Source organism: Lygodium microphyllum, chromosome 5 (assembly GCF_053477565.2).
Source record: "Lygodium microphyllum isolate KBCC chromosome 5, Lygodium_microphyllum_v1.1.10, whole genome shotgun sequence".
In the NCBI taxonomy this organism is placed as follows: Eukaryota; Viridiplantae; Streptophyta; class Polypodiopsida; order Schizaeales; family Lygodiaceae; genus Lygodium; species Lygodium microphyllum.
This window is the reverse complement of record NC_141139.1, coordinates 107,789,253-107,813,008: the sequence shown is the minus strand read 5'-3', so window position 1 is coordinate 107,813,008 and position 23,756 is coordinate 107,789,253. Positions and strand designations below refer to the sequence as shown.

The following is a 23,756-nucleotide window of genomic DNA, read 5'->3' as shown; positions in this document are numbered from 1 at the left end:
CCTCGATCCCTGAATCACGGAGTGTGTCACGGGCCCAGCGAGGAGGAGGCCGAACCTCCCCGCGACGTTCTTCATCAGCAGAAGACTCTGGAATATCCACCGGTGGTAACTCCTCAGAGGTGTCCGGTGGAACAGTAGACTCTGTGTCAGAAACAGAATCATAATCAAAAGGCACGGGCTCCAGTGGAACTGTAGAAGGAGCCCAACTCTCCCCTGGATCTCCAAGAACGGGATGCTCCTCACTCGTTGAAGTAGCCGGAACCTCCACAAATCGCACATCACGGCTAGTGTACACATCCCGCTTGACGGGATCATACAGTGGGTAGCCTTGGGACTGGGAGCTGTAGCCAACAAATACCTGTTTTCGGGAAGCTGCTTCAAATTTATCACGGTGAGCCTTGGGAATGTGAACATAGGCATCACACCCAAAAGACCCGAAAGTAAGAAACATCTGGCTTCGTCCCAAAATAAGCCTCAAATGGGGTCATCCCTTCCACAGCCGAAGTAGGGGATCGATTAAGGATGTGGACGGCAGTAGCCACAGCCTCGGCCCACAGAACCTGAGGGGTCTGTCGGTGCTCCATCATGGTGCGCGCCATCTCGATCACACTGCGGTTCTTCCGTTCTAGAATACCATTTTCTTGAGGAGTGTGAGTATTGGCAAACTCCTGGTGAATTCCTCTATCTGCACAAAACCGAGCAAACTCATTAGACACAAATTCACCTCCCTTGTCGGATCGCAAGGTCTTCAACTTCCGACTTGATCGGTTCTCCTCAAAGAGAAGCCAATCCTTGAAGTGCGAGAAAGCCTCTGACTTTAATGCCAAAAAGTAGGCCCATGTCATCCTGCTGTAGTCATCCACGATCAGCATGAAGTACGAGCTCCCACGCAGGGACTCATTCCTCATAGGGCCACAGAGATTCGTAGATACTAGCTCCATCGGTGAAGTAGACCGCCGCGAAGCTGTGTGGGGAATGGCATCCCTATGCTGCTTCCCCCGTATGCAGGAGACACATGGCTGCTGGCTGACCACTATATCCGGCAACCCTCGAACAAGCTGTCCACGTGACGCCCTCCGAAGATAGTCATAGTTCAGGTGACCAAACCGAGCATGCCATAACTCGAACTGTGACTGAGAAGTAAGAAGAAGAGTAGAGAGGGCGGTGGAAGACTTCAGTTTGTAAATGCCGTTCTCCTCATATCCGGATGAGAGAACCTTCCTCGAGCCACGATCAAGGACTCGCACCGTAGTACTGTCAAACTCCACCAAAAGGCCAAGAGAGCAAATCTTATGAACTGAAAGGAGATGGTACCCTAATCCAGGTACATGCAAAACCTCTGAGGTATGGGTACCACCTCGTCCATCCGGAATAAGCTGCATCTTACCCTCCGGATGAGAGAATCTTTCTCGAGCCACGATCAAGGACTCGCACCGTAGTACTGTCAAACTCCACCAAAAGGCCAAGGGAGCAAATCTTATGAACTGAAAGGAGATGGTACCCTAATCCAGGTACATGCAAAACCTCTGAGGTATGGGTACCACCTCGTCCATCCGGAATAAGCTGCATCTTACCCCGACCTGCAATAGAAACTGAAGAGCTGTCTCCAATGAGAATCTGCCCACGCGATGGTCGCAGTTGGGCAACACCATCTGATGAAGGAGTCATGTGCCGTGAGGCACCACTATCAACAATCCACTCTCGAGCTTGGGGAGCCGTCATCGCAGCATCAGAAGCATTCGGTGAAGCGTCCTCAATGACAGCTAGATGAAGAAATGCAGCTGATGAGGGTGCAGCCACCGCTTCAGAATCCTTGGTGTCCTTCTTCTTGGTGTCCTTCATGTCTTTGTCAGGGCAATCCTTCTTCCAATGGCTAGTCTTTCCACAAATATGGCATGTGGAGTCTTTGTCCTTGTCCTTCTCCTTGTCCTTCTTGGACTTGTTATCCCCCTTCTTCTTCTTTTGGTCCTTCCCCTTCTTCTGAGAGGCTTGACCTGTCAGCGCCTCCGACTTGGAAGCATTCTGTCCCTTTAACTGTTCCTCTTGGTCCAAGACCATAGGAACCAACTCTTCCCACCGAAGAGTAGACTCTCGCCCCGAAGCAATAAGGGCAGAGTAAAATGTACCGAATCGTGGCGGCAATTGGGACAATAGTGTGATCGCCATGTCTTCGGAGGAAATCGGCTTCCCCGCATTCTGAATCTGCATCTGTAGCTGCCTTAGCTTGTTAATGTGTTCCCGTAGCGAAGAAGACTTATTTATGGACAAGGTTCGCATCTGTACCTCCAAAGAAACCCTCTTCATTAGGGTCATCCGATTGTACATCTGATCAAGCTCCAGCCATATCTCCCGAGCCACCGTCAAGTGCTCGATGTGAGCGATCACGGCTGTAGTGCATGATAGAAAGAGAAAGGATCGAATCCTAGCATTCAGTTTGTCCCAATGAGACTGGGCCTTGGCCAACTCCGCACGAGCATCGGAAGAGAGTTTGGACTCATCTCTTACCGAGGGCCGGTCAATCTCCTCCTGTACCAACTCCGCCAAATCATAGGACTCAAGGATGGCCAACATCATGACGCGCCAAATGCGGTAGTTGTCGCCGTCGAGCTTTTGATCTATAGGAAGAGCCGGTAAGACAGGCACCTTCCGGGCCATAATCGCCTGGAACTCCAAGTCCATCTCTGTAGACATCTTCACCTGCAATGCCTTCACAAACGCAAAAGCAGCCCCCTCTGACTGGGAAAACTCAGCCTGTTAAGGCTCTTCCGCGTCCTGAAGCTTCTTCACTCGCCGGAGGCGATGAAAAAGCAAAACCTGCACTTGTAGGCTGAAAACTCAAACTTCCTCCGCGTCAAACAGCAGTAAACAGCAGCAAATCCACCACCTGTACTCCTTTCTTGTGCGCCCACACTCGTTTCAGCCTTGTTCCAAGGCGCAGCTCTCCTGTCTGCCCTTAAACGCAAAAAAACGCAAATTTGTGTCGCGATGGAAACTCCTTTTCAGGTTGATTCTGCGCTCAGTCAGCCCTCAAACACTGCTCTGATACCATGTCAGAGTGCAGCGGTGCGGAAGCGTAGGACTGAGAGAGAGAGAACGCAGAGAGAGAAGAGTGAGAAAGAGACAGTGGACGATGAAGATCTGCTGTATAAAGAATGCTGAATACAAAGATATGCAGATATATACACTGGCGCAGTGCGCTGGACTGCGTGTCTCCACCTCGACGATGCAACCTGCTGTCCACCTCGAAGTCTGCTGCAGTCTGCACTGTCTGCTGTCTGAAATCTGTGAACAGAGACAGAATCTGCGCGTCACCGGTCTGTAATCTGCGAGCAGAGAAGTGTATACCAGACTGCTGAAAGTGCCAGGTATAAATAGCCGAGAAACGGGGGAAATAGGGCGCCAGAAATAGCCAGGCGGCTGCATTAAATGCAGCCGACTGGTTGTTGCAGGTCGGACTGCCACGTGGCAGTCCGACTGTGCAGTCCGACTGCATGCAGTCCAACTGCACCAGGCCACTTGCTGCCCTGTGCTGATCTGATCTCTAACATAAACGCCATTTCTCTAGTGTCACCTACTGCTACTTATGGCCAAATGAATGACCTAGGCCAACAATTGGCACCACATACTGTCAGAGTGCAGCGGTGCGGAAGCGTAGGACTGAGAGAGAGAGAACGCAGAGAGAAAAAGAGAAAAAGGACCTGCAACGCCTTCTCAAACGCAAAAGCAGCCCCCTCTGACTGAGTAAACTCAGCCTGCTAAGGCTCTTCCGCGTCCCGAAGCTTCTTCACCCGCCGGAGGCGATGAAAAAGCAAAACCTGCACTTTTAGGTTGAAAACTCAAACTTTCTCCGCGTCAAACAGCAGTAAACAGCAGCAAATCCACCACCTGTACTCCTTTCCTGTGCGCCCACACTCGTTTCAGCCTTATTCCATGGCGCAGCCCTCCTGTCTGCCCTTAAACGCAAAAAACGCAAATTTGTGTCGCGATGGAAACTCCTTTTCAGGTTGATTCTGCGCTCAGTCAGCCCTCAAACACTGCTCTGATACCATGTCAGAGTGCAGCGGTGCGGAAGCGTAGGACTGAGAGAGAGAGAACGCAGAGAGAAAAAGGGAGAGAAAGAGACAGTGTACAATGAAGATCTGCTGTATAAAGAATGCTGAATACAAAGATATACACGGGCGCAGTGCGCTGGACTGCGTGTCTCCACCTCGACAATGCGACCTGCTGTCCACCTCGAAGTCTGCTGCAGTCTGCACTGTCTGCTGTCTGAAATCTGTGAACAGAGACAGAAATCTGCACGGCACCGGTCTGTAATCTGCGACAGAGAAGAGTGTGTAGACTGCTGGAAACGTCGGCAATAAATAGGCGAAAAACCACCTAGAACGGGGCGCCAAAATAGGGCGCAGCCTGGAATAAATCCGCTGCAAGCAGTCGGACTGCCACGTGGCAGTCCGACTGCTGCAGGTCTGACTGCAGCAGTCCGACTGGACTGCACCAGGCTGAAACCTGCCTGGCTGTGATCTCTCTAACACCCCCTCTCAGAGCCTGGGCAGGGCAGAAGCCTGAGGGATCTGGAATGTTGCCGAAGCAGAGCCTGAGGAAGCGCCTTCGTAAACAAATCCGCAAGATTGTCCTCCGTCTTGCAATACTCCATAGTGATGGTCTCATCCAGAAGCTTTTCTCGGATGAAATGGTACTGGATCTCAATGTGCTTCGTCCGGGCATGAAAAACAGGGTTCCTTGCCAAGGCAATGCAACTCTCATTGTCACATCGCAGCAATGTAGGACGAGTCTGGGGGCACCCAAGCTCCTCCAACAATCTCCGAAGCCAGACAACCTCGCATGTGGTGGAAGATGCGGCCCGATACTCCGCCTCAATAGACGAAAGGGCTACCGTGGGCTGCTTCTTGCTACTCCATGAAATAACACCTGCACCCAAAGTAAAGCAGTAACCTGTTGTAGACCGCCTGTGGTCCACGTCACCGGCCCAATCCGAGTCGCTCCAACCTGCAAGTACAAGATCTGACCCATCTGTCCCTGCGGGGTAATGAATCCCCAAATCAGACGTCCCCCTTAGATACCGAAGTATCCTCTGAGCAGCCTGCCAATGCACCGTCTGAGGTTCACTCATGAACCCTGCCAAGAGCCCAACAGCAAAACATAGATCAACCCTCGTGTTGAGAAGCCAAATCAAAGACCCTATCAACTGTCGATAGTGAGAAGCATCCGCCAAAGGAGAAGCTGAATGGGAAGTGGCCTTCCAGTTCGGATTCATAGGAGTAGAGAGGGCCCGACAATCTTCCATCTCAAAAGTCACCAAGAGCTCCTGTACATATCTCTGTTGGGAGAGAAAGATCCCCCTCTGAGACTGATAAATCTCATGGCCTAAAAAGAAATGGAGTAGCCCCAAATCCGTCATCTCGAACGTCCGATGTAAAGCTGACTTTGTCTCCTGGACCTGCTGTGCATCATCACCTGTGACAATCAAATCATCAACATATAATACAAACAGCACACAACCATCCTCGGAAGTGTGAACATACAGCTGCGGATTGGCCTTGGACCGCCGATATCCCAACTGAGTCTGGAGGAACGAATCAATCTTCTCGTTCCAAGCTCGCGGGGCCTGCTTGAGACCATACAGGGCCTTCTTCAACCTGTAGACTTTCCCATCTGAAGAACCAAAGCCAGGAGGCTGCTCAACGTAGATCTCCTCCTTCAAATCACCATTCAGGAAGGCCGACTTCACATCCAACTGATAAACAGGCCATCTCCTATGGCCAGCCAAAGCAAGAACAACTCTAATGGTTGCCATACGAGCTGTAGGGGCAAAGGTGTCATGACAGTCAATCCCTGGGCGCTGGGCAAAACCCTTAGCAACAAGGCGAGCCTTGTGCTTATCCAAAGTACCATCACTGAGATATTTGGTCTTGAAGACCCACTTGACTCCAATCACCTTCTTCTTCGGGGGGCGTGGCACAAGTGACCAAGTGCCATTCCTCTCAATAGCCTCCAACTCAGCTTCCATAGCTTTCTTCCATGGGGCGGACTGTAAAGCCTCCTTCACGGAGGTGGGCTCTCGATCCTGCATAACACAGGTCATCAAACAATAGTTGGAGCAAACAAGCTCCGTAGAATGTGCCTGCTGCCTCCGTGACCACCGCGGACCATCCTGCGGTCCCCACTCCTTAGGAACCCCCTCGATCCCTGAATCACGGAGTGTGTCACGGGCCCAGCGAGGAGGAGGCCGAACCTCCCCTCGACGTTCTTCATCAGCAGAAGACTCTGGAATATCCACCGGTGGTAACTCCTCAGAGGTGTCCGGTGGAACAGTAGACTCTGTGTCAGAAACAGAATCATAATCAAAAGGCACGGGCTCCAGTGGAACTGTAGAAGGAGCCCAACTCTCCCCTGGATCTCCAAGAACGGGATGCTCCTCACCCGTTGAAGTAGCCGGAACCTCCACAAACCGCACATCACGGCTAGTGTACACATCCCGCTTGACGGGATCATACAGTGGGTAGCCTTGGGACTGGGAGCTGTAGCCAACAAATACCTGTTTTCGGGAAGCCGCTTCAAATTTGTCACGGTGAGCCTTGGGAATGTGAACATAGGCATCACATCCAAAGACCCGAAAGTAATAAACATCTGGCTTCGTCCCAAAATAAGCCTCAAATGGAGTCATCCCTTCCACGGCTGAAGTAGGGGATCGATTAAGGATGTGGACTGCAGTAGCCACAGCCTCGGCCCACAGAACCTGAGGGGTCTGTCGGTGCTCCATCATGGTGCGCGCCATCTCGATCACACTGCGGTTCTTCCGTTCTAGAATACCATTTTCTTGAGGAGTATTGGTATTGGCAAACTCCTGGTGAATTCCTCTATCTGCACAAAACCGAGCAAATTCATTAGACACAAATTCACCTCCCTTGTCGGATCGCAAGGTCTTCAACTTCTGGCCTGATCGGTTCTCCTCAAAGAGAAGCCAATCCTTGAAGTGCGAGAAAGCTTCTGACTTTAGTGTCAAAAAATAGGCCCATGTCATCCTGCTATAGTCATCCACGATCAGCATGAAGTACGAGCTCCCACGCAGGGACTCATTCCTCATAGGGCCACAGAGATTCGTAGATACTAGCTCCATCGGTGAAGTAAACCGCCGCGAAGCTGTGTGGGGAATGGCATCCCGATGCTGCTTCCCCCGTATGCAGGAGACACATGGCTGCTGGCTCACCACTATATCCGGCAACCCTCGAACAAGCTGTCCACGTGACGCCTTCCGAAGATAGTCATAGTTCAGGTGACCAAACCGAGCATGCCATAACTCAGACTGTGACTGTGAGGTAAGAAGAAGAGAAGAGAGGGCAGTGGAAGACTTCAGTTTGTAAATGCCGTTCTCCTCATATCCAGATGATAGAACCTTCCTCGATTCACGATCAAGGACTCGCACAATAGAACTGTCAAATTCCACCAAAAGACCAAGGGAGCAAATCTTATGAACTGAAAGGAGATGGTACCCCAATCCTGGTACATCCAAAACCTCTGAGGTATGGGTGCCACCTCGTCCATCCGGAATAAGCTGCATCTTACCCCGACCTGCAATAGAAACTGAAGAGCTGTCTCCAATGAGAACCTGCGCACATGAAGGTCGCAACTAGGCAAGACCATCTGATGAAGGAGTCATGTGCCGTGAGGCACCACTATCAATAATCCACTCTCGAGATTGGGGAGCCGCCATCGCAACATCAGAAGCATTCGGTGAAGCGTCCTCAATGACAACTAAATGTAGAAATGCAGCTGATGAGGGTGCAGCCACCACTCCAGAATCCTTGGTTTCCTTCTTCTTGGTGTCCTTCGAGTCTTTGTCAGGGCAATCCTTCTTCCAATGGCCAGTCTTTCCACAAATATGGCATGTGGAGTCTTTGTCCTTGTCCTTCTCCTTGTCCTTCTTGGACTTGTTATCCCCCTTCTTCTTCTTTTGGTCCTTCCCCTTCTTCTGAGAGGCTTGACCTGTCAACGCCTCCGTCTTGGAAGCATTCTGTCCCTTTAACTGTTCCTCTTGGTCCAGGACCATAGGAACCAACTCTTCCCACCGAAGAGTAGACTCTCGCCCCGAAGCAATAAGGGCAGAGTAAAATGTACCGAATCGTGGCGGCAACTGGGACAAGAGTGTGATCGCCATGTCTTTGGAGGAAATTGGCTTCCCCGCATTCTGAACCTGCATCTGTAGGTGCCTTAGCTTGTTAATGTGTTCCCTTAGCGAAGAAGACTTATTGACGGACAAGGTCCGCATCTGTACCTCCAAAGAAACCCTCTTCATCAGGGTCATCCGATTGTACATTTGATCAAGCTCCAGCCATATCTCACGAGCCACCGTCAAGTGCTCGATGTGAGCGATCACGGCTGTAGTGCATGATAGAAAGAGAAATGATCGAATCCTGGCATTCAGTTTGTCCCAATGAGACTGGGCCTTGGCCAACTCCGCACGAGCATCGGAAGAGAGTTTGGACTCATCTCTTACCGAAGGCCGGTCAATAACTTCCTGTACCAACTCCGCCAAATCATAGGACTCAAGAATGGCCAACATCATAACGCGCCAAATGCGGTAGTTGTCGCCGTCGAGCTTCTGATCTGTAGAAAGAGCCGGTAAGACAGGCACCTTCCGGTCCATAATCGCCTGGAACTCCAAGTCCATCTCTGTAGACATCTTCACCTGCAATGCCTTCTCAAACGCAAAAGCAGCCCCCTCTGACTGAGTAAGCTCAGCCTGCTAAGGCTCTTCCGCGTCCCGAAGCTTCTTCACCCGCCGGAGGCGATGAAAAAGCAAAACCTGCACTTTTAGGTTGAAAACTCAAACTTTCTCCGCGTCAAACAGCAGTAAACAGCAGCAAATCCACCACCTGTACTCCTTTCCTGTGCGCCCACACTCGTTTCAGCCTTATTCCAAGGCGCAGCCCTCCTGTCTGCCCTTAAACGCAAAAAACGCAAATTTGTGTCGCGATGGAAACTCCTTTTCAGGTTGATTCTGCGCTCAGTCAGCCCTCAAACACTGCTCTGATACCATGTCAGAGTGCAGCGGTGCGGAAGCGTAGGACTGAGAGAGAGAGAACGCAGAGAGAAAAAGGGAGAGAAAGAGACAGTGTACAATGAAGATCTGCTGTATAAAGAATGCTGAATACAAAGATATACACGGGCGCAGTGCGCTGGACTGCGTGTCTCCACCTCGACGATGCGACCTGCTGTCCACCTCGAAGTCTGCTGCGGTCTGCACTGTCTGCTGTCTGAAATCTGTGAACAGAGACAGAAATCTGCACGGCACCGGTCTGTAATCTGCGACAGAGAAGAGTGTGTAGACTGCTGGAAACGTCGGCAATAAATAGGCGAAAAACCACCTAGAACGGGGCGCCAAAATAGGGCGCAGCCTGGAATAAATCCGCTGCAAGCAGTCGGACTGCCACGTGGCAGTCCGACTGCTGCAGGTCCGACTGCAGCAGTCCGACTGGACTGCACCAGGCTGAAACCTGCCTGGCTGTGATCTCTCTAACAATACCACCAAGTACATGTGTAGCATAACTTATATCAACTTGCCTTTGATATTCCGTGATTTTCTTGGTTTCCGGGTTCGTAAATTTACTCTAATCCCAATTGGACCTCACATGTGTAACATTTACTTAACCATGTGATTAAAAATTAGTCCACATATTAAGTGAGGTTTCAAAAATACATGTCCTCATGGCACTTAGATCCACCCAAAGTACGCCTCATATGGAGTCATGCCAACAATAACGGAAGTAGGGGAACGATTAAGGATGTGAATTGCAGTAGCCACAATGTCAGTCCATAGACATTGACATGTCTGACGATGCTCTCAGGCCATGTCGATTATACTGTGATTCTTTTATTCCAAGATGCCATTCTCCTAAGTGATGTTTGTATTGGCAAACTCTTGGTGAATACCACGATTTGCACAAAAAGGAGCAAACTCATGAGAAACAAATTCTCCACTCTTGTCCAATCTCAAGGTCTTTTGCTTCCGATATGATCCGTTTTTCTCAAAGAGCAATCGATCCTTAAAGTTGGAGAAAGTTTCCGACTTCAGCTTCAAGAAATAAGCCCATGTCATCCTATTGTAATAATCCACAATTAGTATGAAATACAAGCTCCGTCGAAGAGAATCCATTCTCATCAGGCCACAAAGATTGATAGAAACAAGCTTCAAGGGTATTGAAGAACGCCTCGAAGCCTTGCTGGGAACAACATCATGAGTTTGCTTCCCATGGATGCAGGATACACAAGGTTGCTAGCTCACCACAATATTTGGCAAACCTGTAATAAGTTGTCCTTTGGATGCCTTCCGAAGATAATCATAATTAGGGTGGCGAAACCGAGCATGCCAAAACTCAGAAGACTGAGTTTGGGAGGTAAGGAGAAGAGAAGTCAAGGCAAAAGAAGATTGCAACTTATAGACTTCATTCTCCTCATAAGTTGAAGAAAGAACCTACCTCAATCTTGGATCAAGAATTTGAAAAGAATCCTCATTAAATTCGACAAAAAGGCTGAGGGCACAAATCTTGTGCACCGAAAGTAGATGGTACCTCAAGGCTGGCACATAAAGTACCTTGAATGTTTGGTCACCACTACGTCCATTTGGAATAAGATGCATATTTCCCTGTCCTTGTATAGAAATAGACGAATTGTCACCAATGAGAATCTAGCCATGCGAAGGTTGCAAATGAGCAACACTTGCTAAAGGAGTCATATGTCGGGAAACACCATTATCAACAATCCACTCCTGAGTTTATGGGGCCATCAATGCAACATTAGAGGCTGTCAAGGGTGAATCCTCAACCACCTCCAATGGAGGAAGATAGTTGATGAGGGAGTAGCCACCGCTCCGGAATTTGTTGAATAATTCTCCTTCTTCTCCTTGTCGGGGCAATCCTTCTTCCAGTGACCAGTTTTTCCATAGATGTGACAAGTAGACTCCTTTTCTTTGTCCTTTTTAGATTTGTTCTCCTCCTTTTGGTTCTTCCCCTTCTTCAAAGAGGATGGACCAACCAAAGTCTCAAATTTTGAAGCATTGGTACCTTTCAATTGCTCCTCTTGGTCCAAGACCATAGGAACCAACTCTTTCCATCGAAGAGTCTTAGATCGCCTTGAGGGAATCAAGGTGGAATAAAAACCACTGAAATGGGGCGGTAACTGCGAAAGAAGAGTTATCGCCATGCCTTTAGAAGTGATCACATTCCCTGTGTTTTGAACCTATATCTGAAACTGTCTTAGCTTGTTAATACACTCCCGTGTAGAAGATGACTTGTTGATACTCATGGTCCGCATCTGCACTTCCAAAGAAACTTGCTTCATGACGGTCATCTGATTGTACATTTGATCAAGCTCCAGCCATATCTCTTGAGTCCTTGCTAAATGCTTAATATGAGAGAGAACTTTTATAGTATATGAAAGAAATAAAAACGAGCGAATGCGAGCATTGAGTTTATCCCAATGTGCCTGAGCCTTTGCCAACTCCACCTTATAATTGGAAAAGAGTCGGGACTCATCTCATGAAAAAGGATGATGAATAGTCTCCGTAACAAGCCTCCACCAAATCATAGGACTCCAGAATGGCAAGTATCATGACCCGCCAGATGCAGTAATTATCGCCATCGAGCTTTTGATTTGATAAAAGTGTCGGTAAGACAGCGGGCACCTTCCGGTCCATGATCGCCTCAAACTCTATCTCGGCTCAGAAGACATCTTTACGTTGTCTTGATGTTATGAGGACACAGTGTAAAAAAGTATGGAATGTATCATCATCCGACTTCTTATTAATCAAGAGAGTTAATGTGATCTGAGTCATTAGTATTAGTGTGAGTTGCATGGATTATCCAAAAATACTAGATTTTTGGATAATTTTAGCCTATATTTGATATTATTTATTGTAAAAATCTGAAAAAGTTAGAAAAGCTTCTAGATTAGGATGGCATGCAAAAAGCAAGGGGTTTTTTCAGCCAGTTAGGAGATTTTTCATAAAAAAGGCAAATTGACGAAATTGCGCGCGTTGCGATCGCTATAAACAGGTTGAAAACTGCAGATTGAACTGAAAGAAGAAGAAAGAGTGATCTCAGAGATCCGTCCTCAGGTGTCCTTGAGTTTTACTCCCCTTTTGGAGCCAACGGAGCCATCAGATTTGGGTTCTGAGCAGTAGAGGAGCTGTAATTTTGATGCACGTTTTGTCCTACAAAGAAGCTCTAGGAGATCTAATGCCTGGAGATTGCTTCTGAGTAGTGCGAAGATTCCAGGTTCTTTCAATACATATTGATTCAATTCATTGTGATTTGTTTTTGTAGTGTTTACTACTTGGGTATTCTCTATCTTCTCTTCCATCTCCTATCTTTATTTCCTTCTACTTCTGATCCCCGGTGGATTCGACCTTTCGACAAAAACCCCTATGACAACGTACAATGCCTACTTAAAACATAAAAAGCAGCCCCCTGTGATTGTGGAAATACAACCTGCTAGGGCTCATGATCACTGGTCCCACTCTTTGTTCAACCGCCAGAGACCATGAAAAGGTAAAATTTGCACTTGAAGGCCCAAAACATAGCCTTCTTCCTTCTCTAACAACAAAAACCGGCAATAGCTTCAGCAAATCTTCTCCTTTCTCGCACGCCACCACTCGCCTCAACTTTGTTCTGATGTGTAGCCCTCCTGCTCGCACTTGAACGTTGGAAACACAACGTTGTGTCGCGTTGATATCTCCTCTTCAGATGGGTCCACCCTAGGTCATTCGTTCAATACTTTAATACCACGTTAGAGTGAAGCAATGTGGAAGCGAATGACCAAGACAAAGGGTGAATAGAGAGAGAAGAGAGAGAGAGAGAGAAAGAGTCAGTGAAATACAAAAAATTTGTAGTGAAGAATGTTGCATAGGAATGTAGAAATATACACAGGTGCAAAGAGAATATCTGCATATGTCTCCACCTCGAAGATCTTAGTCTCCATCAGCCTCGAGGGTAGTCTCTACGGTCTGTAGCTTGAAATCTGTGAAAACAACTGATAAAGATTGCTGAAACTAGGGCCTATAAATAGGATGGGAAAAACACGAAAAATAATGCAAGATGCAACCGGCTGGTGTCCAATTGCTGTAGAGGGTTGTCCAACTGCCTACGCCACATTAGCTGCCACGTGGCACGTCTCTTGCACTTGTTGCCGGCTAACTAGTTACTGTGCCTACTGCTCCTATCTAGGGAATGATTAGCTAACCAGCTCTAACACACCTGCGAGCATAAGACTAGTGATTGCTAGAGCATCATAAGACCGTTTGTCATAAGTGTCTAACAAGAATAAACCCTTGTACATGGTATCGGATAGCATGAGTGTATAGTCCATCTCTCTATTTTTGACAATACATTTGTCATCCCCAAAGGTGACTTGAAAGCTATGTATATTGAAGACAAAAATAGATAACAAGTTCTTTGTAATGCCACATGCAAAGAATACATCGAGAAGCATGAAGTTTGAACCATCTGCAGAGCAGTAATAGTCACGACTGTTCTACTACCACACACATCATGATTGTTGCTGTTTGTACATGTGGCACACTTCTTAGTAGGGGCTGAATACAAAGAAGTAAACAAGTACTTCTTAGAAGTGATGTGCTTTGAAGCACCACTGTCAAAATACTATGTTTGCTACGTTTTAGGAGCTTTAAATGTTGAGTCAGCCATAGAAGAATCATAATTGCATGTGAGAAATGCATAGTCCTTCTCTACATTTGCTGGCTGATGGCTCTTGGACAGCCAAACAAAGTCTTTCTTCTTCTCGGCCAATCTTCTACATTGATTCATATAGCGATCGGGCTTCTTGTCATAATTGGAATTTCCCTTCTTTTTAGGCTTATCTCAGTCTTGGATAGCCTTGTTTGATGGCTATCTAGCATCACCCTTTTGTTGATTTTTGCATTTTGCATAGCTTTACCCTTGCCTTTAAACTCGGGAAGCATAGCCATATCACCTAAATGCAATGCAACATTCTTTTATGAGTTTGCTCTTCTTGCAACAAGAGGCCTTTCAACTCCACAAAAGTAGGGGGATGTTGTTGCTACCTCCCCCCCAACAAACCAACAATCCTGAAAAAAAAAAAGACAACATCAAACAGGTGTGAAAACCAAGATATGAATCTTGAAGAGAATTTAGTGCGATGTTCATCAATTCAGCATCTTGAATAATCTCATCAACATTGAGCAGCTGCCCATGTAAATCCTATATTTGAGTAAGGGGTCATGCTATCACCCTGATCCATGTCTATATTTGCCGACTCTCTGTGAAGATAGAAGATCCTAGCCTCATTGCTAGCAATAAACATACGCTCAAGTATGTCCCATGCTGATTTTGAGGTATTGCAAGACCGAATATGCGGAATGGTGGCCCTTTTTATTGACAATGCTATCAAGGAAAGTGCATGAGCATCCTTTGAATCCCATTTCCTTTGACCCTTAGTAGGAGGGGGAGGAAGGGCAATAGCCAAATACTTCAAAGCTGAAGTATAGTGTGTGTACTCCTTAAAGTACTAGAAATACCTTAGGATTACCAAACAAGTTCCAAATTGTCACACAAATGCCAAAATGTATGCAATATCACCCAAAATAGCACTCAACCATGATAATAACAGCAATGCACTGCTGTGATATACTTGCCTCGTAATGCATGCCTAAAAGAAAACAGTTTACAGCAATTTAATATTGATCTCAATTTTCTTTTTTTGAATTTCCCCCAAATTTACCATTCAATCTGACTATAGTAGCAATTAAATGCTGCTGTATTTCTGTATTGGGGTGCGTGTAGGACAAAAGCCTTAAATTTCTTTCAAGTTTTCAAAGAAACTGAAGAAAATTTTACCTTGCAGTCTGAATTTCATGCAAAAATGTTGCCTCGAGATGCATACCAACAGTAACCAGCAGCTGGAATTTGCCTTGTGATGCGTACCAGAGCATAAGAACTGAAAAGCCCTGAATTTCTTGCACCAATGTCAAAGAAATTGTGCAATGTTGGTAATTTCAGGGGAGGTCTACGCATAGGAAAAATAATTGGGCAAAAGCCTCAACTTTCCTTCAAGAAATTTTGAGAAATTTTAGAAATTGGAAAAGTCGATTGAAAATCCCTAAATTTCTTGGCACAGAGTATGAGAAATTTAAAATTTCTTCGAAATTAGGTATGAGATGAGCAAGATGGATAAGAAATTGCAAAAATTTTCAAAATGAGAAAATGGTGGGTAGGGTTTAGAATATTAGAAACAAGGTTGAGAGAGGTTGTGTAGGCATAGTTGCATACAAGACTGTGTACGGGATTGTGTGCATGCTGAAAACAAAGAGTAGCACCTCCTCCAAAACAACTTCTCTTCCTCGGGTTGAACATTGGCTTGCTGGAGTAGGACCTTGGTAGAGCGGCACTAGTTGACGATGGTTGTTTGGAATCTGCACGTAGAAGCTGCTTTGATATCAAATGTTGGAAATGGAGAGAGAGAGAGAGAGAGAGAGAGAGAGAGAGAGAGAGAGAGAGAGAGAGAGAGAGAGAACACAAGACAACTAGCAAGAGTGGATAACAATTACTGTTGGAGATGGTTCAGACTTTATGCTTCTAGATGTATTGTTTGTGCTTGGTATTACAAAGAATTTGTTGTCTATTTCTACCTTAAATAAGCATGGCTTTTAGGACATCTTTGAAGATGACAAATGTATTGTCAGAAAGAGAGAGATGGACTATTCACTCAGGCTGTCTGGCACCTTGTATAAGGGTTTATTCTTGTTAGACACTTATGATCGGTAGTCTCATGATGCTCTGGCAATCACTAGTCTTACGCCTGCTATGCAGAATGCAGAGCTTTGGCATGCCCATTATGGACATATGAGCTTTGGAGTTTGATGACCCTTTAGAGTGTCATATGGTAGATGCATTGCCTCTAGTGGAGACTTCATCTCCTCATGCATACGAGGGATGTATTTTGGGCAAGATGCATAGGTTTGCCTTGAAAAAGGATGGTGTAGTGTGTGTTGTTTGAAAAATGCAGCTTATTCACTTTGATGTTTGTGGTCCCATGAGGGCACGTGCACTTGGGGGTCATCTTTACTTTGTTACATTTATTGATGACTACTTGAGGCATACATGGGTGTATGGGCCGAAGGCTAAATCTGATGTATTCATGCATTCTAAGCATCTTGTGGTAAAGCTTGAGGCTTAAATTGGTTTAAAAGTGCAGACACTTTGCATAGATAGCGGGGGGGGGGAGGGCAGGGGGTACATGCCTCGTGCATTTGAGACATATTTGTTGGATTGTGGCATCACGCATCAAGCCATTGTTAGAATGACTTCTCAGCAAATTGGAGTTGCTAAAAGGAAGAATCACTCTCTCATGGAAATTACTCGTTGTATGTTGAAGAGCAAGGGACTGTCACATAAATTTTGATTAGAAGGGCTTTAGTGTGCCAATCATGTATTGAATCGTGCACCCAAAAAGGCTTTAAAGACGATCACACTGTTCGAAGCTTGGCATGGCAAGAAACCCATAGTTTTGGGTGTTTGGTTTGCATAGCCTACGCACATGTTCCGAAAGAGCTTTGTGGGAAGCTTGATGATAAGGCTGTAAAATTCATTTTTATTGGCTACAATTTGGAAAGCAAAGGCTATCACATGTATGATCCACACATGAAGAAGGTGTTTGTTAGTAGAGATGTCATATTTGCTGAAAATGCACCATTTCCTAATGACAAGTTTCAAATGCCAGCTACACATGACATTGGTGATGTTTTTGAAGGCCTTTTACTACTTTCTTTGGAGTTTGTGCCTGCTGTAATTTGCAGGATAGATTTGTTAAGAGTAAGTTGTTGCTGCTCCATATGCTCCTGAATAGCAAGGTATTTATGAGGGTTTGCCACATGTAGTGGAGGCAATGGTTCAGCATGAAAGGGCTGCTGTAAATGCAGCAAAAACAGTCCCGAGATGGTTGTTACAAACTCTCTATGAGAATAAAATGGATGCCCCATTACCTTAGCGCACTAGAAGGCTTGCCATGCATGCAACACATGATCTAGGGGGGGCACATTCGGCTGATATAACGGAAGTAGATGATTGTGATGAGCATGTGTTTATGAGCTCATTGTTGGATGACGGTGAGCCTACTTCCTTGGATGAAGCTCGGCAAGATGTACATTGGATGCATGCCACCACTATCCATGATCCATTCACTATCGAACCTTCGATGTAAGGCAATGCCATGCCCATTAGGGATGATCTAAATCTCCCTTGGAACATGAATTGGGATTTAAGAGCTGTCACAACCATAGACTTGACCTTGCATTGAATGCTAATGGTCCATGCACAAGCATGTGGTACCATCAATGCAATTTCAGTGTCGACGGTGTGTCCAACACCTCCAGGTGGAGGAAGAGAGATGATGTTAGAGCAGCAGTAGCTTCAGAAGGCTTGGACTCCTTGGACTTCTCCTTCTTGTCTTTCTTCTTGTCCTTTTTTGAGCAATCCTTCCAATGATTGGTCTTGCCACATTTGTGGCAGGTCAAGTCCTTCTTGGGCTTGTTGTCCTTTTTCTTGTGCTTACCCCATGTTAAAACATTCAAACCGACATGGGATTCTGAAGAACATATCTTCTGGATGGCGGATAATTTGACTCCTTTCCTTTGCCTTGGTTTTCCATAAGAATTCAATGGGCATGGACATAAAAGCATCAATTTCAGATTTTGACCACATTACAAGGGGTATGAAAAATTGAATATAGGCCACAGTGATGGATTGCAAAATTTGCAAACAAACATGCAGTAGCCAAGTAGTCAGTTTCTAGTAATCACATTTAAATTTTAATCCTCAATTTCTAAGATAACCATATGGACATGTTTTTGAGAGCCAGTTTTCAACCAATGGGATAACTGGAGAGTCTAGAAATAGTAGGCGTATAGAGCGGTGCTGATACTGACGTGTATACCAGCGCGAATAGCGACGCAAATAGTGACAATTCTATAAAGACACATATACCAACATTTTGAGCGATGATGGGGGAAATTTTTTGCATGAATAATTCTGTCACTTTAAACATTGGTATTGAGCCTATATGTTGTGGTGAGATGTGCCTCTTGCAAGGTTTTATCCTATTTTTCTATCATTTGTTACATGCACCACATGTGAGTGTAGATCCATAACAAATTTGATGGCATGGCAATCCTCTCATCAATCAAGTCATGGTAAGTGGAGAATTCTTTTAGATACACCTGCATGGAAGCATGTCAAGGATATATGGCTAATATTCTAGGGGGAAAAAAAAGAGTTTGAGGCTTAGCCTTGGTCTAGATGGTGTAAATCCATTTGAGATGGAAAGACTATTTAGACTGTAGGACGAGTGGTAAAGGTGCACTATAATGTTCCATTCTCTATGGCAATAAGTGAACTATAATGTTCTACACTATGGCAATAAACAAAGGGCTTGTTATGCTCTCTCTTCTGTTTACATGGAAGTATAAAGTCAAGAATATGAATGTGTATGAGAATGTGTGATGTGTATCTAGAGCCCTTGATTGAGGAGTTGGAGATACTTTGCATAAGTATTGAGATGCGTGGCGTATGTGAACCTCCATAATTGTAGGATTTCACATTGAAAGCCGTATTTATGTGAATAATACACACCTTTGTAGGCTATAGCAAGTGTTCATGTATGACAATCACAACAGGATTTGCACGCGCGCGCGCGCACACATTATTCTTGAGCCACATGAGCATGCCAAACTTTCTGTATAAGACAAAGCAATTTTGACTCTCCAAAATTCACCCTTAAGCCTGCACCTAGTATGAATAAATTCAATGCATCCATTATGCAAGAGATATCCCCTTGAGTATTTGTTGGCAAGAAGAAAGAATCATCTGCAGGAGCTCCAGTAGAAATTGAGATCCGTTATAAAGCTTCAATCCATGAAGTTTTTCTGACTGTATGAGATTATCAAGATAACACAAAAGTGCAGGAGTGGCTATAGCATACAACATAAAACTGAGTGGACATCTTCGTCTCATTCATTTGCTCAAAGACAATGAATCAGTCAAACATTTCAGATCTGTGTCATGATTGAGGTATCATTTGGGCAATGAAATCCCAACAAACAGAGGCAAAAGCTTTGTTGACACCTGTTTGCAACGATAAGACATCCTGAGCTATGTATTTGGCATAGTCATAGCAAAATATATATTTGCAAGTCTGTCATGCAAATTGTCTGAGTGTTGCACAGAAAGGTAAAATGCATTTTGGGGCTGTTTTAAGCAGCCAGAAAAATGCCGGAAAAATATGATAACTTAGGAGGCACATTTTGGTAGCTCAACACTCCCTTGGTGCTTTGCCAAGCTTTCTCTCTATCCCTGTCATGCTTGGAGGGTTTGATCTTTGACCCCAGGGGCACATTGCAGTGATCTGTAGCTTCATGTCCAACCTTTCAAGGACTGTTCACTATGGATCCATTAGCTTGTTTAAGTTCCACACTTCCAGTCTATGATCACGTATGCAAGGAAAATGTGATTGAACCATTGAAGACACTATCTTCACCAGGAAATGCTTTCTGATCTTTTATGTTTGTGTGATTATAAATTGGTTGCCCTTATTGTGACTGATATAACTTCCTTCAATGGTGCTGTAGTTTCATTGCTTTGCTTACAATAAAATGTGTGAATAGTATGCTGTACTGAGGAATGTTGATAAGGTTTATGTTCGTGCAATTTACTTCGGAAGTATCTATGAGCCCATGGAGTAGGAGTGTGTATTATAAGATTCAAGGAGATGGTCAATTTGGGACTAAAGTAATCAAGGGAAATATGGAAGTGCCATATAAAAAGTAATCACTAAACACAAAGGATGCTATTCAAAAGCGAAGAAGAGAACTCTTTAGTGATTTGTCCAAGAAGTACTTGTTTCTAGATGGAATATTGACCAGAAGACCTTTCAACCATTTTTAGTTGGCTTACTGCAGTACTAATTAGAGGAGAATCTAACCATTGTTTAGTTGGCTCATTGCAGTATTATTCAGAGGAAAATCTGTCATCAAAAGAGCGACTGAAGTTGGAAATAAAGAAACTGAAAAAAGAGTTTCAGATGCATGAATATGATTCTGGATCCACACAAGTTCAAAGTATGTGATATGTTAGTGCCCTTCTATACTTCACCTAAAACCTTGTGAGCTATTTTTATTGGAATGCTGTATAAATGGGATTGTCTTGGTCACTCCTCTTTATAATGTTATATTTTACTCCATGGCGGTTGTATAACCACTTGTTTATTTTCCTCATCTAGATAAATTGCTGTAACATTCATGAACTTTATGCTTGAAATCCTCATACAATGCAGCTGATGCTAATGATACTTGCATATTTATCTTTTGAAAAGGAGCATGACTTCAGTTTCAAAAAGAAAGAGAAAGAGTGCAAGAGGACAGCTGAGTCCCTTTGAATCTTGGTATCTAGATTGGGCCAAGGCTGTGGTCTGATAGAATGTAAAAATGTTGTCTAGACTTGCCCATTGGGTCAAGTGGGAAAGAGTTAATGAAGGCTAATGGATATACACCTAAGGCACACTACATCATGTGACGAGTTATTAGGTGCCCTATTGGTGAGATCTAGGTTGGGGGTTGGTGAGTCAGTCCAAACCGTGTGGGCGATGAGTCAAGGCAAACTGCCCATGAGCACCTATGACCCATCGACCTCCAACACTATGTATATGTAGATTGTGCTATTGGAAGGTTGGTAAAGTGTGTATGATTGTAGTGATGGGTCTCATTGTTATTGGCACATTGTACAATGGCCTCTATCAACTTGATTTGTATGAGAGGAGAGCATCAAAGGATCCATTATGGATGACATTGAGTTATGGCATACTGAGTTTGGTCATCTTAATTATGTCAATTTGCTTTGCTTGAGAAGCAAAAATATAGTGCTTGATCTCCCTTTGTTGAAGGCACCTAATTATAATGTATACGAGAGGTGTGTACTTGGCAAAATGTATTGTGCTTCGTTTCCCAAAGGTGTATCTATGCGTGTTGATTAGAAATTACAGCTTGTGCGTAGTGATGTTTGTGGACCCATGAATATAAAATCTATCGAAGGATACTTGTACTTTGTTACCTTCATTGATAAAATGACTCATCATTGTTGGGCATATGCTTTGAGGCACAAATTAGAAGTTTTTGCAGGCACAAATAAGAAGTGTTTGCATGCTTTAAAGCCTTCTTGGCCTTGGTTGAAAATGGTAGTGGATGCAAGTTGATTATACTCCATGCAAATTGAAGGGGGAATACATGTCATGAGAATTTAACTCTTTTTTGGTTGAAAGGGACATTACGCATTAATGTACTATGCCTTACACACCTTAACAAAATGGTGGGGCTGAAAGAAAGAATTGCTCTTTGATGGAAATGGCAAGTTGTATGCTTTCACACAATAAGTTGCCCTTAAAGCTTTGGCTTTATGCTATTATGTGTGCAATGTGTGTGTTGAATAATCCCACTAAAGCATTGGTTGAATGTATGCCTTATGAGGCTTGTAATGGATGAAAACCAGTGGTGTCGAACATTTGTGTCTCTGGTTGTTTGGCATATGCTTTGGTGCCACAGCCATGAAGACATAAATTGCAAGACAAGGTTGTCGAATGCATTTTCATTGGTTATAGTGTGGAAAGGAAAGGGTACCGTCCCTCCACGTACAAGATTTTTGTCAATAGAGATGTGGTATTTGCTGCATATGCTTGTCAGTCCTTCGTGGAAAATCAGCCCAATGTTGGGCCTATGGATATGTTTTACAGCTCGTTATTATTATTTCAGCAAAAGTGTATCCGATTTTGGTTAATTTCAGCAACCTATTGAGGGTTTATAGAAGCAAAATCAGCAGCAAACACATGCTAAACAAGAGCTTGGTTTTCAGCCCATTGATCAAGGCATTGTTGAGGATGAAGTAGCCGATACGAGGAATGCTATTTGGGAAGCTAAAACAGTCCATAGATGGCTGTTGGATACATTACAGGACAACAAATAGTCCATTTCACTTCCAAGTTGAACTAGAGCAGCCACTCACCATGCACAAGGCAACTTGGTTGTGTAGGCACTTGTCACTACTTCATGCAACAATGAACTTTCTTACATGATGCTTTAGAGGATGAGAATTGGATGGGAGCTATGCCATCAGGATGGACTCTATCCATAAAAATGGCAAATGGGAATTATGTGATTTACCTATTGGCAAGTGTCCTATAGGCACAAAGTGTGTTTACAAGCAGACATTTAGAATCTTTGATGGTAGCATTGATCGTTACAAGGCACATCTTCTTGCTAAAGAGTATGCTCGAGATGCTTACACCCACTTCACGCACGACTGTCATTCGTAGTGTCATTGCTTTGGCTGTCTATTTTGATTGGCATATGCATCAATTGGATGTAAATATTTCTTTTTTAAATGGTGATCTTTATGAGGAGGTTTATGTCACACAACCTCTTGGCTTTGTTTAGAAAAGCTCAGAGATCAAAGTGTGTTGGTTGCATAAGGCCCTCTATGGTTTGAAGCAAGCATCTAGGGAATGGTACGAAAAGATACATGTATACTTGATTGCTCTTGGCTTTAGTAATTCACACATTGAAAGTATGCTTTATGTCTGTAAAGATGGGAATAGGCTCTTGATTCTCATTCTTTATGTGAATGATATGTTATTGACTAGACCTCATGAGACACATATTGCAGCCTTAAAGACTGAATTGGAGTATGCTTTTGATATCACAGATCTTGGTCACTTGTACTACTATCTTTGCATACAAGTGTTAAGCTAAGAAGTGTATTACATGCTAATTAGCATCTTACACAGTTTCAAAACATGCTTATTTAATGAAAAATGCAACAACTGTATGTGGTTCAAGAGAGTTTGAGTGAAACCTAATTTGGGAGGGTCCATCCACATCTATAAATAGGCAGGTTGCCCCCTCATCCCTTTGTGCAGGTTTCTCACTCTACTGTGTGGATTTCAGCCATTAGCCACCTACCATCTGTTGTGGAGTCATCGTTGATTATAGCTCATCACTATTCAACCCTAGGTGGCTTGTTTTCAGCCATTGTCTTACTGTTTGGAGGTCTCTATTTGTTGCGTCATCATAGCATCCGATCAGCGTGTGTTTTCAGCATTTGGTGCCAGGTGACAGGTTGCTGCCATCTCTCCCATCAGGCAATTGCGACAATATCTACGTTTTGGTGTCCAGCAGGCCACTTACATCAGTAGTCACCTCTCGTTGTCGCGTAACAATTCTTTGCCTCGGATGATCAGTTTTCAGCCTTCTTTGGTGGTACACTGTTGTGTCTTATCAGATTTTAGCCTCCGATTGCTGTGTTTTGGTGACAAGTTTGCTGCCCTTCATGATTTAGCACTCTCTCATGTTCGATTGGTGGATATAGTACTTGGGATTTGTCTCTGGTGGATGTCACTCTCCAACACTATTGCTCTGCCCTTGGATACTTTGTACGCTCTTCATTCACTTCAGAGTTGTGTTCTTTTTCTCTCCTACTTGTGTTTATTTCTATGTTTTGAGTTTTGAGTTTTTCTTTTAGGGTTTGAGTTTTACATGTTTGTTTCTATATCGCTGTGTTTCTATCGTGGTCGTAAACTCTGTGTTTCTTGAGTGCAAACCCGAATAGCCACTTCACAATTTTCTTCACATGGTATCAGAGTTGATGCTCTTTTAAAGAGTATCC

General features: G+C 44.6%; 1 protein-coding gene across 2 annotated transcripts in view; it reads left to right on the top strand.

The window, feature by feature from the left end:
* The window catches only part of LOC148036261 (uncharacterized), a 103,716-nt gene that overhangs the window by 38,920 nt on the left and 41,040 nt on the right, over window positions 1-23,756 (top strand). Inside the window, exon 3 of one of the 2 annotated variants that reach the window (XR_015690923.1) lies at window positions 20,053-20,175. Coding sequence is in view for 1 of the 2 variants with exons in the window: in XM_087678285.1 (XP_087534411.1) it covers window positions 20,053-20,164 (112 nt within the window). In the remaining variant the exon portion in view is untranslated. The remainder of the gene's footprint in view (window positions 1-20,052; window positions 20,176-23,756) is intronic. The other variant, XM_087678285.1, reaches the window with a different exon arrangement.